We start from the raw sequence: 18,677 nt of genomic DNA on the forward strand, positions 1-18,677 counted from the left end.
TAAATAAATGCTTCCATGTAGAGCAGACGCTTTATTTAAACTAAGGGAAGAGTTTTTATACACTGAGTCTCTGAATATGATTTTTCAGCCTGATGCTTCAGGGTCTCCGTATTTCTCTCGCTGACTGGGCGGAGTTTTGAAAGCTGTGAGTGAATGAGCTCGAGCACGCCCGGTCACCCGCGCGAGCACTTTCACCCCACCAGCAGCAGCAGCAGCCGCAGCACGCGGACGAAACGCCTGCAGCACTGAAACTTGATGGTGTGCCTGCTGGTGTTTACCTGAGCGCTTCGTGGCTCAATGGAGAGGCGCGCGCAGGGGTCAGTTCTCTGACGGACACAGTGTGAAAACTTCTGCACCATGTCCTTCACGGTGACAGTGTAGCTCAGTGTAGCTCTCTGAGTGCTGTCGGGGCTGGCTGGACGTCATCATGGAGAGGGAAGAGTCGGACAGATTTGGAAGCGACGGGAGTAAAAGTTCATCGAGCTCTCAGACGCTGTCGGACGGGGGTGAGGAGACTCGGGGTGAGGAGACTCGGCGTGAGGAGACTCGGCGTGAGGAGACTCGGGGTGAGGAGACTCGGGGTGAGGAGACTCGGCGTGAGGAGACTCGGGGTGAGGAGACTCGGGGTGAGGAGACTCGGGGTGAGGAGACTCGGCGTGAGGAGACTCGGGGTGAGGAGACTCGGGGTGAGGAGACTCGGGGTGAGGAGACTCGGCGTGAGGAGACTCGGGGTGAGGAGACTCGGGGTGAGTTTCGGCGTTTTGAGGAGCTCCAGCGTCGCGCTTTAGACTTTTCTAGCCTCGAAGAAAACGGGAAGGAAGGCGGCGGCGAGGGGGAGTCAGAAGACCTCAGTAAAGAGGAGAAAATGAGGAATGAGGAGGACCAAGAACGAGGAGGCGACGAGGAGGATGGGGACGAAGACGAACTGGTAATAATAATAATAATAATAATAATAATAATAACAGAACGGCCGAGTTAGCGAGGAATACATGCTGGAGTCGTGCAGGTGCATGCTGGAGCTCAGTTTGCTTCTAGAAGAAACAGCACATTTAAGTCTTTAAGTGCTTAGAATTGAGAGAAACTGGAAAAGCAGGTGTGTTTATGGGTGTGTAGCAGCCAGCCAGCCAGCCAGCCAGCTCCATGTTGGTCTGCTCAGGGATCAGGGCTGAAGGGCTGTGCGTCTCGTGGGCTGGTCAACCCAATTTTGCAGTGTCTGCACTTTGGTAAAACTGAGCGTGCTATAAAGGGGTCTGCAGAGGCTACAGAAGAATCACTATTGGTTCCATAAGGAACCATGTTTGTATTTTAGAACCTGTGAAGAACCTGAAGTGGGGCAGTGGTGGCTCAGCGGTTAGAGCGCAGGGTTGTGGGTTCGATTCCCAGGCTTGGCAAGCTGCCACTGTTGGGCCCTTGAGCAAGGCCCTTTACCCTCTCTGCTCCCCGGGCGCTGGAGTTGGCTGCCCACCGCTCTGGGTGTGTGTGTGTGTGTGTGTGTGTGTGTGTGTGTGTGTGTGTGTGTGTGTGTGTGTGTGTGTGTATGTACTCACTGCCCCTAGCTCACTAGTGTGTGTGAGTGTGTGTTCACTACCACACAGGACACATTTCGCTGTACACTGTACAGGGACAAATACGTGCACCTTTACCTTTACCTTTAAGTGGCTCTTCCAGGGCATTGCTCATAGATTCTACCATTTGAAGCACCAGAGTGTAGCAAAAGCTCTTGCATAATGGGAGTCAGTCTTTAACCTGTTCCTGATTCTACTTATTGATTAACAAAACAGAGTCATTGATTGATTTTGAATTAGTTTAAACTATGCAAACATTCCCGTCTTTACACAAATCAGCACTAATCAAAGTTCTGTGGTACTTTTCCTCATGATTTAGTTGTTGGACATGACTAGGTTTGATAGCTCCACAGTTGTCAGCGGCCCTCCTGCTCCCATACCTTTGGGAAATAATGGGTGTATTAGAGCTGGGCGATATGGACAATTTTTATATCACAATATTTAAAGACTATATATTTTTTATATGACATGATATTTATCCCAATGTTTTGTCACTAATACCAAATTGCCAAAATGGTAATTTAAAAAAACTGCTTTCCGAATACTGTTCCATACTGAGTACTGTGCTTCACTCCATTGAATGTAATAAGACTGATGATTACGCTCTTTGGAATGAAATGTGTTACTCAGTGCTTTTTAAGCACTGACAATATCCACGATACCCTAATAAAAGCATGTTGTGTACCACGATAACAAAATTGATCACGATGCGATAAAATATTGTCATATTGCCCAGCTCTAGGCTGTATGATCAACTGCTCCTGGTTTGTTGTATTGAACATTCATCAACCCTGCTTTCAGGACTCAGGGAGGACCCATGCAGAGAGAGTGTTGCTTTTGCTTAATTCTGCTGGTGCAGTTTTTAAATTTGTTATTTAGGGTTTAAACATTCTTAGAGTTGCATCTAGAGTGTGTATGTCCTTGTTTTGGAAGTGGAGCTTCTGCTGTTAGCATGCGTCCTGTCCCAAATGCTGTTTTGAGGAATATCCCTACAGGTGCAGTTTGGAGTCAGTCTCAGTGTTCGGTCTTCCTGAGTTGTTCAGAGTGTGTGGTGAGCAGAAGGAAGACCAGCAGAAGTTGCCACTTACTTTCAGTTTCCTTCACAGATCCAACACGGTGACCCTGGTGACCTTGCAGAAAATAGAGAGAATCCTTATTGAATAATCTGCACCCTAAACACATTTATATAGTGTGCACCTTTGTGTGAGGGGAAATCTGATTGACTTGAGTCTTGTTAAGCTGAAGTGCTTGAAAATACCTGAGGCATGTCTTGCATTGTTCATTTGCAACAGGTCAAGTGACCATGCAGTGAGCGGCTTCAGGTCAGTGGCTGTCAGTGATGCACAGACATCTGCTTTTGTGCTAACACAGTAAGGGCAGAAGCCAGGTTTCTGGGAACCAGTGGCTTATCTTCTCAATCTGCTCAGGCTTTGTTTACTTTAGATGAGTCCAGCTGTAACATGGCCTAAGTTTGCTTTCCTCTCATGTGAACGATCCTCACAGAGATCTGATTGCTAGCGCTTGTCATAGGGTCCAAGCTCACGCTAATCACAGGACCTGATCTGGACACGATTGTTGAGCTCAGGGTTGAAAAAGCCAGGATAATGGGGGGGATTTGTAAAGCTTACAATGACAAGTATTCTTCCCTTGTTTTTAACTTCAGATTTAGTGATTTGAGTTCTTTGGGGTTCCTTTTGCATTGGACTTATCCAGCCAAACAATCTGCCTGGAAAATGATGTACATTAATTTGCCAAATCCTTTTCCGAACCATTTTAAAAAGCCAGTTCTTCTCCCTGTTCTGGTTCTTATTTTGCTCCGTCTCCATGTTTTTTCCCCTCTGTAACTGGCTCCAGGTCTAATGGTTCTGGTTCTGTTTGTGTTGTACATTCAAACATAGGGTATGTCTCTGTTTTCAGACACACCTAACTAGTACGAAAGTCTTTTCTAAAGTTCCATAGATTGCTATAGCGTGCTCTGGAACAGCTGCTGAGTCTAATATCACCATGCTCAATGTCGGGTGTCATCTAGAGGTGTGTAAAGCCCCCTAATGCTGGACTGTAGAACAGTGGAACTGCACTTGCTGGAGTGATGGAGCTCTACCCAATGCCTTTGGAATGAGCTGAAATGGCGGTTTTGATTCCAAGCTAATTATCCAACATCAGCACCTGACCTCTCTAATGCTCTTGTGACTGAATGCAATCAAATCCTCACATCCAGCAATATCTTGTGTAAAGCCTTTCCAGATTAAATTAAAAAGCTGTTACTGCGGAAAAGGGGGGCATATAGGACACTCCCCCACAAACTCACTAGTATCTCAAGCTAAACAGGGGACAGAGAACCATATCCTGCAGTAAATCTGCAATCTGGCCGCTTTTATGTGAACTTATCAACCTCATTTCAGCGGTCTTAAATAGCTCCCTTTTCCCTTCCTCTCCCTTCTGAATAGTGATCTAAATAGGAGAGGACATTCTGACGTGAACCAGAGAAACTGCCCTCAGAGATTCTTTCACCTTTACAATAGTCCATGAACTCGTACAAAGGCAGAGGCTCATAGGGATAGCTTGTGATGCCTGTTTATGTGAACGTATTGGCCCAGTGGCCTTACATAATGGATTTAGGCCATCATGTTCTTGGGAAAAGAGTTGTTAAATGATTACCCATTATAACCTGTCATAATGATTATGAATTGTGAAGAATGCACAGTTGAAAGAAAGTTGCAGCTCTCAGACCTAAGTCTACCCATCGAACACATGCCTCCAATATATTCATTATGTATATTTTATAAAACGTTCAAAAGTCTATGGATGGTTAATGTTGATGTTTTACATGTAGAAATGAAATTAAACATACTTTATTATTTTGTTTTGTACAGTTGTAGAGTACACAAATGAAGGAGCTTCATGCAAAAGACTGGGAACTGCACAGCAGATATGAGTCTCAAGCTGAAGTCTTAAAAAAAAAAACAAACAAAGAAATTAAGAAAACCTTTTCAGAGACCTGTTTGAAGGATGTCTATACATACCTTTAGAAAGATTTGTCAGACTATGGAGGTGCTGCTGCATCGTAGAACAGTGCACAGTGAAGGAAAAAGAGGTGGAATTTCATGAAAACACTCCTCAAACTGTTAAGCATGGGGGCGGGGGGTGAATCGACCATGCTTTTGGCTTGGGGCAAGAATGCTTCCAGAATTTGCTGGTATTTCTCTAAATCCAAACATCACACCATCTTTACTAAAAGCTGAGGATTAAAAGAGGATGGCTTTTACAGCAACATAATGATGTTAAGTACATCAAAATCCTCAAAGAACTACCTTAGGAGGCGCAAGCTGAAAATTTTGCAATGGCCCTCATAGTCGCCCAGCCTAGACGTCATCGAAACTCTGAAATCTGGAGAGATCTCAAAAGAGCAGTGCAGCAAATGAACTAACAATTTCATTTTCAATTGAAAAACTCTTAGCTGGTTTTTAAACTGAAATATGCCAAAGGTACGGTTACTCAGTCCTGACCACATCCTTCTTTATGTAGAAACCATGAAAATGTGGAAATTGAAAATTAACCTTGCTTAAAACATTAAAGAAATGTGTAATCTATAACTGTATGGCTTTTGGAAATCTTTTACTCGCAAAGCTATTGACCAATTTTAACCAAAGGGCGTCCAGACCTTTGCATGTATAGGTCTGACCGATACTTCAGAAGGTTGTTTCATGATGGATGTATTAGAATGTCCTCATATGTGTATAAAAGATATCTGCATCGGCCCACAACTCCTATATCAGCGCACCCCTATTTATTAGTTCTCCATATCTCTCCACATTGGTTTATGACCTTTTGTGACCTTTTCCGTATCCATGCTTCTTTCTATGCTGGATTCTTACAGCAGGCATCCTATCAGGGTCCGTTACAGGCCCCATTAGTCAACTGTATCGCCCACCTAAGATGCCATTTCCGGGTTATAAATAAACCTCCATTTATTTTAGTGGAGCTTTTCGTTGTGAAGGGGGGGGCACAGAGTCAGTGAATGGCTTACACGCTAAGAGGATTCGTCTTTAATCTCTTTAAGGTTCCTCTTCCTCCACTAGGGGTGATGTCATTCCCAGCATGCTCGCCTGATCTCTTCTGTTGATCTCTTACACTCTGCTGCTGAAATGTGAATGGCAGATCTGTAGCTCTGTTTTTAAAGACTTTAATGGCACTTAGGAGGAATATGACTGTACCAGAAGCCAGTACATCGTCCGAAGGATGGCGGGTAAGCTTTCCTGACCTTTAAAGTGAGTTGAGATTGAGTGTTGGGCTTCAACAGGTTTGCCTGTGCTGATTTAGAGATGTAGTCTTGTCTGAACATGAGTTTTGACAGGCTCAAACTTTAGTGTTGGAAAATTGGTCTATATATTTATTTAAGCCTCTCTCCTGAGAGCTATTTATGTTCAGTTGAGTTCAGTTGTGCTGTTCTGAGATGATTCTTATGGTCTCAGAAATCAGAAAGCTGTTAGGAGGAGTTGAGAACAGTAGAAATGCTAGAAATCATTCCTAAGCCAAATATTTGAGTGTACTGTTAGAAGTGTTAGGATAGGTGACCTATGTAGTTTCAGCATGAGAACTAGCTTGAGGCAAAAATCCATCAGATTCAACCTTTGTGCTTATTGACTAATGTGCTGTTAGATATTTGTGCTCTGTAAATATTCAGGTCCGTGAAATAATGGAGCTCTGTGGAATTAGGCGTGCTTTTAATATGCCTGGATTATCAAAGATGGACACTAATCCCAGCACGCCAGGGAAAGTTACTTGTCTTGGCAGGCTTGTCCATGTTGTCCCAGGGAGTGTGTCCTGCTTGCTCTATGTAGTCTCTCAGGGAGATGTACTCCTAGGACATCTGCAGAGTTTCTGTTTGCTTTAAAGAACGCTGTGTGATTTAAGAACATTGATGCGGTGACCCTGCTGTTTAGTTTGTGTTAGCTGTTTGACATGTCCTACTGCAATTTATGCATTTTATTTTGGTTAAAAATGGGATGTGCTATCTTTGAATTTAGAACTATGGAAACAAAACTTGAGTTTCTGAGGCAGCTTAAAAGGTTAAAGTCTGTTGGTCAAGCTTTTTAAAATCCCAAAATGAAGTTGTTTACTTATTTTTAAAAATGGTTTTCCTGTCATTTATGCTTACAATCAGCTATGTTGTCTGCATAATTTAAATGTTGGGGTGTAAACAGTGTGCTTCACGGTGGTATGCTTTGAAATGACTGTAAAATACTGATGTCCACTCAAAAATGATTTAATTTAAAAATAGGTTTTAAGCCTAGTGTCCGAATGATCATAAAACAGTGTTTCATGCATCAGACAGGTTATTAATGATCATTTTGTAAGAGAGCCACTTGAGGCGTTAAACACACCTGGTTCCAATCCACAACTACAGTGATTACAAAAAGTTTAATTACAGAACTCCAATTGTGATTTGGCAAGTTTCTCTTGCCACAGAGCCAGGGATGTCTTAATCTAGTTATGTCTCCCCATGATCGAATCTGAATCTCTTAATGTGAGAGAACAGTTTCTATAATGAGACACTATGGCCTGATTGATTTAGTTTAGTTGAGACTTTTCTTAAAATGACTGTTTTATAGTGTGTTTAATATCTTATAATCCAGTCTGACTCTCCTCCCTGACCATTCAGCTCCCAGCTCCTTCAAAACACTGCAGTCAGGCCAGGTCACCTCATGTGTCTGTGTCTGTGTGTGAGTGTGTGCGTGCGGTGGTACACATTCTGAAGTGTTCTTTGTTGATGTTTGTTGACTACTGATAATGACTGGGTTTTCTATAGCCTGTGTGTATTAGCATTAGCACTGGCCTCCTCTCGGTTGTAAATGAGCTCTTCAGTGCTGATTTAAAAACAAAGTAAGGCGCAGGGTTCTCCCGCTGGTAAAACCATGTATTTCTGCGGTAGTTTTATATAGTTTCATCAGCAGACATTGTTCTGTTTTAGTGTTCCACTGTGACATAGCTCCACCCTGCAGACTCTGAACTCTTTTATTTACCTTCTGAGAATGTCTATACTGCTGCCTTCTGGGAGTAATGCCCTTTAATGGCACCTTGAGGCCACCAGATGGCGCTCTGAACATCGTGGTTAAAATGAAGAATTGAAATTGAGTTGGGGTTAAAGTAGCAAATACTCTATATATTAACATCTGCTTGGATCGGATTGTGACCTGCTTAAACTGAACATTTTGACCCAATCCACTCTGAATTACGTTGTTTCCGTCTGAGCTGTTTAATCATGAGAACTGTGGTATTGCTTTTAAAGCAACGTTATGTGAGAATTAGTACTTCTTGCTCCTGGGCTCCCCCTACAGTCGGGAGATGGAATTTAAATTTCGAGCCACCCCTGATTTTACATGTGTTTTTTTTTTTTTAAACATGCCTTTCTGGACAAGCTGAGATACAAAACTATCATTGCAAGTGAAAGAAGCGTTGTAGTTTTCTGTAGCACTGCCCTGCCAGCTTCACAAGAATTACATGGCGCAGTTAGCTTTATGCCAGGCCTGGAGTAGCAACAATAGAGGAGCTGTACTCCCTGTTACAGCTCAATAGCACATCAAACTTGTTTTTACGGCTAAAATACTACATGATGTTGCTTTAAATATTGATATATTTGTGCCGATCCATATACCTGTGAAAAATAATGCTTCTATACATTATATTGATGGTTGGCTAATGCTTTGAGTGTGATTTTGCATCAGTTTTGAGTCACTTTTTGTAACCCAGCAGTGAGCCATCTCCAACTTCTCACAGATTGCTTTTTTTTTATAAGTAAACAATATCTTAAAAGGCCCATAATCACACAGCTGCTTGTGTCCAGAGGCAGATCTGATCAACACAGGAAGCTGCAGGCTCCCTACTGGGAGTTTGCAGTGATGTGGAAGCATTCAGTGTGGAGGGAGTGTAAAGCTAGCAGGAGCTCCAGTTCATGCCCTTGGTTCATGTGGTGGAGCCGAGCTCAGCAGCGGAGGTCTGTAATATGAACAGTCGTGACCTTCTGAGGAGCATGATTTAGCTGGGAATGGAACGGGGGTGAGCGTTGAGGTCAGCCAGATGTCTGATGACAGCGACTTTCCTTACAAAGTTCCTCTGGGACACACAATTTTACATGAAGGTGTTGATCTGAAATGTCATTTGTTCCCTGCCTATATTTGTCAGCATTTATGCTGATGCTGGGTTCTTTGAAGTGATTACATAAAAGGGTCACATTAGATTCCCTAAAGAGCCTTTCATTGGATAGTTCTTTTAAAAAGTAGTTGTTGAAATCACTCAGTTAAAAGGTTTTATAGGGTATTGATTCTCCTGTGCCATCACAAAGCACATTCAACAAACCCAGGTTTAGAAACACAAGCTAAGACTAATCCTTGTGTGTGATGGGCAGATGAACGTGTGGCATTTACGACATTTCACCTTCATCTAAAATGCAGGAAGCTTATATTTTTCAAAGAAAGACAGTGAATCATGCTGCATAAATAGAAAGAAAAGCATTAAATGGTAAAACGCAGTGCTTTCCCACACCATCAAATTCCTACCAAGCAACTGTCCTCTGTAGTACACTGTTAAAAGTAGAAGCTCCTTGAGAAAAGCAAAACTTTTCTTATAGGTTCCTACACAGTTTCAAATTACAGAACCTCCAAAAGTCAGTAGTTCAACTCTTTTTGGTAATATCTACAAACGGACCACCAATATAAAGAACCTTTTAACCAGGTAAAGAAACATTGGAGCACATGAGTTGGCATTGTTCTATATTTGTTAAGTACCTTCATTGTAGGCCTGCATAATCTGTCATTTTGCAGGCTGTCCAATGTCCTATAAGGCAAATGAAATCAATCACAAAAGGGAGGTTTGCACTGTTTTTCCATGACAGACCGACCAGCAAAATATATTGTAGAAAAAAAGATTGCAATGGCAGTTTTTTTTTTTTTTTTTCTGGGGTCAGAGCTTAGGGCCAGCCATACTATGGTGCACCTGGAGCAGAGTGGGTTAGGGGCCTAGTACTAAAAAGGGTAAGAATTTGTCCAAGGTGATCTCAGATGTTTGCTGTGTTTACTATGGGGGCATATTTGATTTGACTCATAACATGACTTATAACCTGAAAAATGCAGAAGTCAAGACAAGGGCTGAAGGAAAATATTGATACACTTGAGTATTGCGATATTATGTTTTGCGACACTGTGTCGATAAAAAAAACAAAAACAATAAATAATAGTTAACATGTAAAGACTGGCTGCAAACAGTGCTTCATTTTGTGTTTGTTAAACCCTGACCGCTAGATAGCAGTGCTCTCCCCTGTCTTCAGATCCCACTGTTTGTTCCAGTTCCGCAGGAAACGTCCCACCCCTTAAATTATAAAAATGCTTACAATTCTATTTATTAAAATGTGAACATTTGTGCCCCTGTTCTATGTGCGCAGTGAACTGTGGGCAACAGAAGGCAGGGAAGCATATATCATTTGCATCATCCAAATCTCCTCAAAGCTAGGCTGCACTTCTAGGCTGTTTACGAATGGTCCTTTACTTTTGCACAGCCTTCTCTGACCTAGCAGCCGAGAAATGCAGCCTACCTCGGCTGCAGCCTAGGCTTTATGCCTCTGGTTGAAGTGTCATGAAAAATGAGAACAGTGCCGATTTTCCTGCTGTATTAAGCACATTGTAGCAGAGTATGTATGATTTTAATTTGCTATACATGTCGTTGCACGTCCTGTGATGTGACTATTGTGCATGCACACTTTGCGATGACAATGCTGATTCCTAAAATATGATTTAAAGAAATTGTACATCTCCATATATTGCAAGCTTTGGGGCAGTGGTGGCTCAGCGGCTTTTGATAACAGTGTTGTGGGTTCGATAACCAGCTCACCACTCTGGGCATGTGTGCTTACTGTCACTGTGTATGTTTGATTGTGATATGTATTACAGTGCCAGGTTCCTGCTAATACACAGCCCTAGTCAAGACAGAATGTGTGGGGGCAACTGCCAATGAATATGGGAAGTGAAGGGGCCTTTTGAGGATAGTGTCCTCTTGACAGTTTAGCAGCTGTTCTTCCAAGTGTCTACAGCATGTACTAAACCATGTTTATCCATTGTGTGGTTTCCAAACAGAGTGCCTAACAGATTTTCTTAGAAAGCATCGCTATAGTAAATCTAATCTAAGTGGGGTTTAAGTCAGGTGCACTAGTGAACCGTCTGATTTTTATAGACTATGTTAAGAACCCTTTAGAACTTGTTAGACATGTCCCTCAGCATCACTACCTTCACAAGCAGCATGTTCCACTTCAGCAAACTATGTCAGCTAAGTAGGGTTTTGAGTTCTGTGCCCCAGTTCCCCTTCAGTCACTTTTTGTTCATGGGTTATGGTAGCTAGAGGATGGCATATGGGCTCCATCTCTCATGTTACAGTGCTTGCACACATACGGGGGCTATTTTAAGAGGGGAAAGGTGACCACAGCGTCTGCTCACACGGAGCTGACGAACGCCTGGCTTGTGTAGGTCCTCATGTGTCAACTGATTGATTTTTGACAGGGACATAGAAGAAGGGGTATACAGAACGACTGACGCACCTTTCAAGTAGTGGAAGCTGGGGTGTTAAGTACTGCTGAGTTAGCTGAGAATGCCTGTAGCCTAATTGGGGAGGGGGGGGGGCATTTATTTTGCTTCATTTAATGGGCTTCTAATAAAAAACCCATTGTAAAATTCAGAGTACCATGTAGCAGGGTTACCAAAGGGCATTAATATCATGCCAGCATGTTAATGTTGTTGACTCTGGGTGGTAAACCAGGATAGCTGACCTAGATTTGTATGTATTAATTGTGCAGTGTTGCAGTCATCCTTAGTTCAAACTAGCTTAAGCAGCAAACAGCAGCAGCATTATCCGAACCCATGTTTGGTGTGCTGGTCAGTCTTGAGCAGTGTAGTACTGCAATATACACTCAAATTATCCAGGAGACCTGTATGCGTACTCATTCACACATTTATCCTTTGAGCCAATTGTGTAGTTGCAGTGCAAAAATCATACAGCTACGAGTCAGTAGCTTCATGTAATGTTCATATCAACCATCAGAGTGGGGTAGAAATTTGATCTCTGTGATTTTGAGCATGGCATGATTGTTGCTGCCAGACAGGCTGGTTTGAGTATTTCTAGAACTGCTGTTAATCTGGGATTTTATAACAGTCTCTAGAGTTGTCTCAGAATGCTTTCATAAACAAAAAACGTCCAGTGAGCTTTTTTGTCCTGCACACAAAAAACGGCTTGTTGGTGAGGGAGGTCAATGGAGAATTGACAGCCTAGTGCTAGCTGCCTAAAAGGCTATAGGGTTATAGGGTTAAAGGCTAAAGGTAACCCAGATAACCACTCTGTACAACTGTCAGAATCCATAACACATTGAACCTTGAGGCTGATGGGTTATAAGAGCAGCAGACCACATTGGATTCCACTCCTGTCCGCCAAGAACAGAAAGCTGAGGCTACAGTGGGCACAGGCTCTACCAAAACCGCACGGCTGGACACTGGAAGAAATGTAGCCTGGTCTGATGAATCTCGATTTCTGCTGAGGCACGCAGATGGTATGGGCAGGATTTGGCCAACAGCATTAATCCAGGAATGCAACCTACATTGTGTCAACAGCCCAGGCTGGTGGAGGTGGTGTAATGATGTCGGGATTGTTTGCTTGACACTTTTTGGGCTTGTTTAGACCAATCAATTATCGGCTTGTCTGACGCAGACAGTTTGAATGTGGTTGGTGTCTGTGTTCATCCCAGCATGATGATAAACCACATCACAAAGCAAAGGTTATCTCCAACTGGTTTAGCGAACATGAAGAATTTCGTTCAGTGTTTTGGGGGTTTTCCCAGTAACTGGATCTGAATCCAAAAAAAAAAAAAACAACCAAAAAAAAAACACATTTGGAAGTTGTTGCTAAGGGACACCTGGCACTTCTTCTACCACTGAAGGCTGAGATGGTTTGGTATAAACCCCTGCATCCTCAGGACGTTCTACACCTGCACTGTGGAGAGTGTTTTGACAGGCTGGATCACCACCTCATAGGGGAACTGAGCGGTAAACTCTGCAGAGGGTCTTGCTCACAACCCAGCTCATCATCGGGGTTCAGCTTCCAAACCTGGATTTATTCTCCAGCCACTGCCTGAGAAAGTTGAAGAGGGTTATTAAGGACTCCACCCACCCAAGCCACTGCCTGTTCTCAAAGCTGCCCTGCGGGAGGAGGTACAGAAGCATGAAGACCAGAACCAGCCGGTTCTGAGACAGCTTCTACCCCAAAGCAGTTAGGCTGCTGAACAGGCAGTAGCACAGTGTACCAGTCCACAGTCCATAAAGTTATCTCTCCAGTCTCATCACACCTCCACCCCATACAAACACACTCTGCACCCTGCACTTACTTACTGGAACTGTGACCTCTGCTCAGTCTGCACACTGCAGCCACAAAGACTTCTCCCCGCTCACATTGTTTGAATTCACACCGTATCCTGTGTCTAGATGTAAATAGTAATGTAAACATTTCAGGTTATATATTCATGATGTACATAGTTTGTATGGTGTATGCATAATGTTTATATTTTCTGTATCATGAGAGCATAGTGGTGAACAGTTGGGAACTTTTTGGTTGGGACTTTTCTCAAGAACAAATTTAAGATGGCATTGCTCAAAGAACCATTGGTAGCACATATATTTGTAAGAGTGTGGAGATGGGAGACGCCCAGTGATTTCAAATGGTCTCCAGACCCACCATCACTCTGACTGTATATATTTCTGTTGATGCTTACCCCCCTTGTGTGAGGATATACGGTTATAAAACATACTACCATCTGTAGTCATTACTGTACAACTGTAGTGACTCCATCCTTTGCATGGTAACAACATTAAGGACACAGAGCTGTAGCTTATATAACCCTTTATTAATCATAATCGAGGTAAAATATTCAATTTGCTATGATCTTGATTTATTGTCCTGTTGCCCAGCACTGTAAATACTGACTGGCCACTTAATTAAAACCACCTCCTTGTTTCGAAAGTAATTGTACATTATACCACCTCCCCTTCTCATATAGGAGCACTTTGTAGTTCTATAATTACAGACTGTAGTTCACCATTTTCTCTGCATAGTGTGTTTGCCTTCTTTCACCCTGTTCTTCAACCACCACAGAGCAGGTATTATTTGGGTGGTGGGTCATTCTCAGCACTGCGTTGACACTGACGTGGTGGTGGAGTGTTTGTGTGTTGTGTTGGTGAGTGGATCAGACCGCAGAGCTTCTACTGTGTTTTTTGAAAAAGGTTTTATTTTTCTTTTCTCTTTTTAAATCCTGTTATCTCTTTAAAATGTATTCGAAACTGTTTACCAGTCAACATTTACTTTCATCAAGGTCCCCAAATCATTTCAGTTAAGTCCAATCTTTAGTGTTTATTGTGCAGTGAAATAGGTTATTATTCAGCGGCGCTTCTCTGCTGACTGGAGAATTATATTTGTTACGTAAGATGCTCCCTGAGTCATTGTTATGTAAAGCACTTTCTGAGGGTCATCTCAAAGGGGGACTATGGGGGCTTTCATTAGGAATGACCTCATGCATAGGTTCAGTGCTGAAGGGTTGCAGCGGTCTTTCAGAAATGAGCAGTCCTAAATGACCTGCATGATTTAGCTGGTCTATTCACTGCGGTTGATGCAAATGCCACATCGGGCGTAATCTAACTTTCATGTTCTGAACGGCTTCCCCAACGCTATACCTCATCACAGCCCAAATTTGCCACTGTAATTGCCTTTGTGCTTTCACGAAGATGAGTTTTGTCTGCCTATGTGACTCTGACAGGGCTGGCTGGAGTCTAAAATAAGGCTTTTGCTTAGCGATTGTGGAACTGAACTGAGATCAGGAGTGTGCGCTCCTTGTTCCTGAAGAGTTTGTGCACTTAATCTGATTACCTAATACTTATGTAAGACTTTTCGTTTGTGATCCAGGCGAGTTCATAAACACTAGATAAGCGTATATGAAGACTAGATGAAAGGAGAGATGCAGCACGTATTTTGTGTGAAGGGGGATGTAAGATGATGATTTTTTTATTTTATTTATTTATTTATTTATTTTTTGGTTTAATTGCAAATAGATGGCTTGTGTTTAGTACTCCATTCACGTTAAACCTCATCTACATCTACTGTTACTTAGTAACTGTCACTACTAGCCATGACGGACTTTGCGCTCCGAATGCAAATTTCTCATCTGGTGTTTTGATACAATGACGGTCAACATCATCTCAGTGCAACATGAATTGCTCTCCATTACGAGGAGCTGGCGTAGCGTCCACCCACTGAGATTGACCCCTCGAGCGGGTTATTCAGACAGGAGTGCGTTCTCATCAGAAGATGATCTGCAATCTGAGAGATCAGTGACGGTGCTGTTGCGCTGCCGAAGCTGAACAGATGAGGAACGAGATCCTTCTAAAGACTCACCAGAAATCATGGTAAGTTGCAGGGCGAGCGACAGATCGGGCGGCTGCGGCTGCGGCTGCATTTAGTTTCCAGAACCTTGCGCCTCTTGCTGCTTGTACGTATTTCAGCGATTCGGTTGTGAAGCTTATTGAGGCTAATGACCTCTTGAGGTGATGCTATGTGATGTAATGGAAGGTGAAGATGTTTACGAAAGGGCTACTGCTTTGGCAGGAGGATGCATTAGAGGCTTTGCCATCTGCCTGCTCGTCTCTTCAAGCCGCGAGCATGGTGTGGACAGTCTCAATAGGCTTTCCTGTGTTTAGAGTTGACGGTGGAGGGGATTAAATATTATTCTTCGCTCTGGATCTCATCCTCATCCTAGAACAGTGCTTCGTGTTAAGACGCGGCTCAGCCTCCACTTGCTTTTCATAGATTGTCTCACACAACAGTAATTGACCTAACCGTGCTCTACCCACAAGTGCATTCTTTCGGAGGCAACTGTTGCGAGTAGAGCTGGAGGAAAATATCATATTAATATTTGATTATTTATGTGAAATAAACACTAAATAATTCATTTATTGGGATTACACTATGGACAAAAGTATTGGGACACCTGCTTGTTCACTGATTCTACTGAAATCATGGGTATTAATAGAGCTTTTCTTGGAGTAACTGTCTACTGTCAAGGCAAGGCTTTCTACTAGATTTTGGAGCATTCAGCAACAAGAGCATTAGTGAGGTCAGGATGTTGGATGAGCACTACCTCATCTCATCCCTAACTTCTTAACTCCTCACAAAAGTACTGGAAAGAGCACCATCGTTCCAGAGAACACCGCTCCATAGCGTCCTGGAGGGCTTTAAGCCCTCTAGCCCATGCCTGGCATTCTCATGGTCCTAATAGGTTCATCTTTATTTGCAGCAGTCCTATGCTATTGGCAGTACTTCTCTACAGGGACTAGACAAGCTGTTTGTGTGTGCATTTGTACATCTGTATCTGCAATAGGTGCAACTTAAAGTAGCTAAATGCATTCGTTAAAGGGGTGTCCACAAACATTTGGACATATAGATTATATTTGGCAAAACGGGGAATTCCACCAAAGGCATAGCTACAGATCTGATACATGGCACACAGAATCTTGAGACCTGCTGTTGAGAGCATTTGTCACACTGTTCTCAGTGAGACAAGCTCTGTTTACAAGTGGATGGCGACCCGAAACGAGTTAAAATGTGAGAGTGAGTGTGTGTGAGTTAACCATGATAACTCACACACACTCCCTGATACATTTACATTTAAGGCATTTAGCAGAGCGACTTACAAAAGTGCTTTGCTATTTACCCAAGAAAAACCTTAGCTAGTTAGAATAGACTAATAGTTCAAAGATACCTCTAAGCTTTAGACATTACTAAGCACAAATCAATAAGGTGACCATAGTACTCTGCTATTCGTCCAAGTATTCTCTGAAGAGGAGGGTCTTCAGTCTGCGTTTGAGGACAGCGAACGACTCTGCTGTTCGGACACCCAGGGGAAGCTCGTTCCACCACTTTGTTACAGGACAGAAAAAAGCCTGGATGCTTGTCTTCCGTGGATTTTGAGGGATGGCGGGTCAAGCCGAGCCGTACTTGAAGCTCGAAGGGCTCTAGGTGCGGTTCGGCTTTTGACCATTGCCATCAAGTATGGAGGGGCTGATGTATGATGCGGGCAGCTACAGGAAGCCAGTGGAGTCACATGACTGAACAGATAACAGGTCTTTAAGCTGCTTATACTGTTTACTAAACTGAAAGTTGGCTTGAAGTAGACAGCGATGCTCTGTTCTTGACATTTACCTGTGGTTTTTAGCTCTGTTCAACTCTGTGTCTGGTTTGTGTTCTGCTTATTGTTCCTCATGCTTTTTTACCTTTTTGGGTTGTAAAATGTAAATGTTATGTGCAAATGTTATGCCAACTAATTGATGATGACGATGATGATGATAAAAAAAATATAATAATCAGAATCAGAATCTCTATTTCACCAAGTATGTTACACATACAAGGAATTTGTCTTTGTGAGAGCAACACGTATGACAAGTAACAAAAAACACAGAACACAGTCTTAAACTAAAGGAAAATGACACTAAACAATAAATAGAGTAGGGGATAAATTAAAAAAATAAAAAGTACTAAAGGTAATAAAGAGCTGATATTTACAGAAAGTAAAGAGCTGATATTTACAGAAAAGAACATCTGTACAGTGTGCAAATAGACATAGTGCAAATAGGCAGAGTGCAAAATAGCTGTTCAGTCCGGTTTGGTACAGTTCAGTTGTATGTTTTGAGGTTTACAGTGGGAGGTGTCCACTGTGGTTGAGGAGCGCTACAGCTCTGGGGAAGAAGCTGTTAGCATGACATGTTGTGCTGGTTTTGATGGACCGCAGTCTTCTACCAGACGGGAGAGTCTGGAAGAGGAGGTGTCCAGGATGTGAGGGGTCAGATGTAATCTTGCCAGCCTGTTTCCTCACCCTGCTGGTGTAGATCTGCTAAAGTGATGACAGGTTACATCCAATGATCCTCTCTGCTGTCCTGATGATGCGCTGGAGTTTGTAATAATAAAATTATTATTATTATCGTCATCATCGTCAACAGTAGCCAGCAACGCAACACGTTCTGCACCCTGCAGAAGACCACCAAAGTGGCTATCATCACATCACTGTTGACCAATGAAAACACCTTTTTTTCAGTTTTTTTTGCTTGTTAATCGCCTTAAAGTTTTTCATTAGCTCAAGTTTGATGTGCAAAGTAATATTGTCTTTGGATCCACCAATGGATCATGTGCAACATTCTTGCCCTGGAACCTAGTTTGTTTGTTTGTTTGTTGCAGGGTTTTTCCTGACATAAAGCGAATCTCTTGCCCGACTGTCTAACTTGCAAAGAAAACAGCAATGCTTGGTGTATTCAAGCTGCAGACCCAGTAGAATTGCAACCACCTTAAGATCACCACATGTTCCAGTTGTACATTGAGTAAAAATATGATCTTAACCAAATAAAACAAACATTACTGTCGAACAAATACATCTATGTACGCAAGGTTATGTTCCAAAATTTCACAATGTTTGTAAAACTAAATTGGCAGTTTCTCAACCCTACATGATGTCAATGTCACGGTCAGTTCTGTCATCAGCATCAAAAAGTCCATTTGAAACACCAAAAATTGCAAAGGAAACAGAAACCTTGTAAATCAGTGTTATTAGTTCCATGAGCAGGAGTGGACGGTTAAGTAGCCCAGTTTGGGCAGGCGTGGGACTTTATTATGAGAATAATGAAACCGAACCAGTTCATCCAGTCAAAAAGCTGCAGTCACAAACAGGAATCACAGTTGAGTAGTAACATTTCTGATGTCTCAAATGATGAGAGAACCAACAAGATGGAGCAGATAATGATATAATTGCACATTGCTAGTGGTTGTAAAGTTGAATTCTAGGCTGCCTCTGACAAGTGTTTGGTTTGAGTTGCTAGTTATAGGCTACAGAGAGGGTGAAGACTTTAGACAGTTGTAAGGCCATAGCTACCATAGCTGTGCAAACCTACCATTTCCATTCAGAGGTTAAATTCTTGCTTTGTGTTGATTGAATTAATAAAATAATACATTAAAAACATTTATAATGTGTTAAACTTATAAATAAATACA

The 18,677-nt window shown here is 42.5% G+C and overlaps 1 protein-coding gene across 3 annotated transcripts in view; it reads left to right on the forward strand.

Moving 5' to 3' along the window:
• Nucleotides 1-236: 236 nt before the first annotated feature.
• mast4 (microtubule associated serine/threonine kinase family member 4) overlaps nt 237-18,677 on the forward strand; it is a 141,406-nt gene continuing 122,965 nt past the window's right edge. Inside the window, exon 1 of one of the 3 annotated variants that reach the window (XM_072673080.1) lies at nt 237-928. In XM_072673080.1, the coding sequence (XP_072529181.1) occupies nt 428-928 (501 nt within the window). In that variant the 5' untranslated portion in view covers nt 237-427. The remainder of the gene's footprint in view (nt 929-18,677) is intronic. The other 2 variants (XM_072673073.1, XM_072673089.1) reach the window with 2 other exon arrangements.

This window comes from Salminus brasiliensis, chromosome 1 (assembly GCF_030463535.1).
Source record: "Salminus brasiliensis chromosome 1, fSalBra1.hap2, whole genome shotgun sequence".
Taxonomy (NCBI): domain Eukaryota; kingdom Metazoa; phylum Chordata; class Actinopteri; order Characiformes; family Bryconidae; genus Salminus; species Salminus brasiliensis.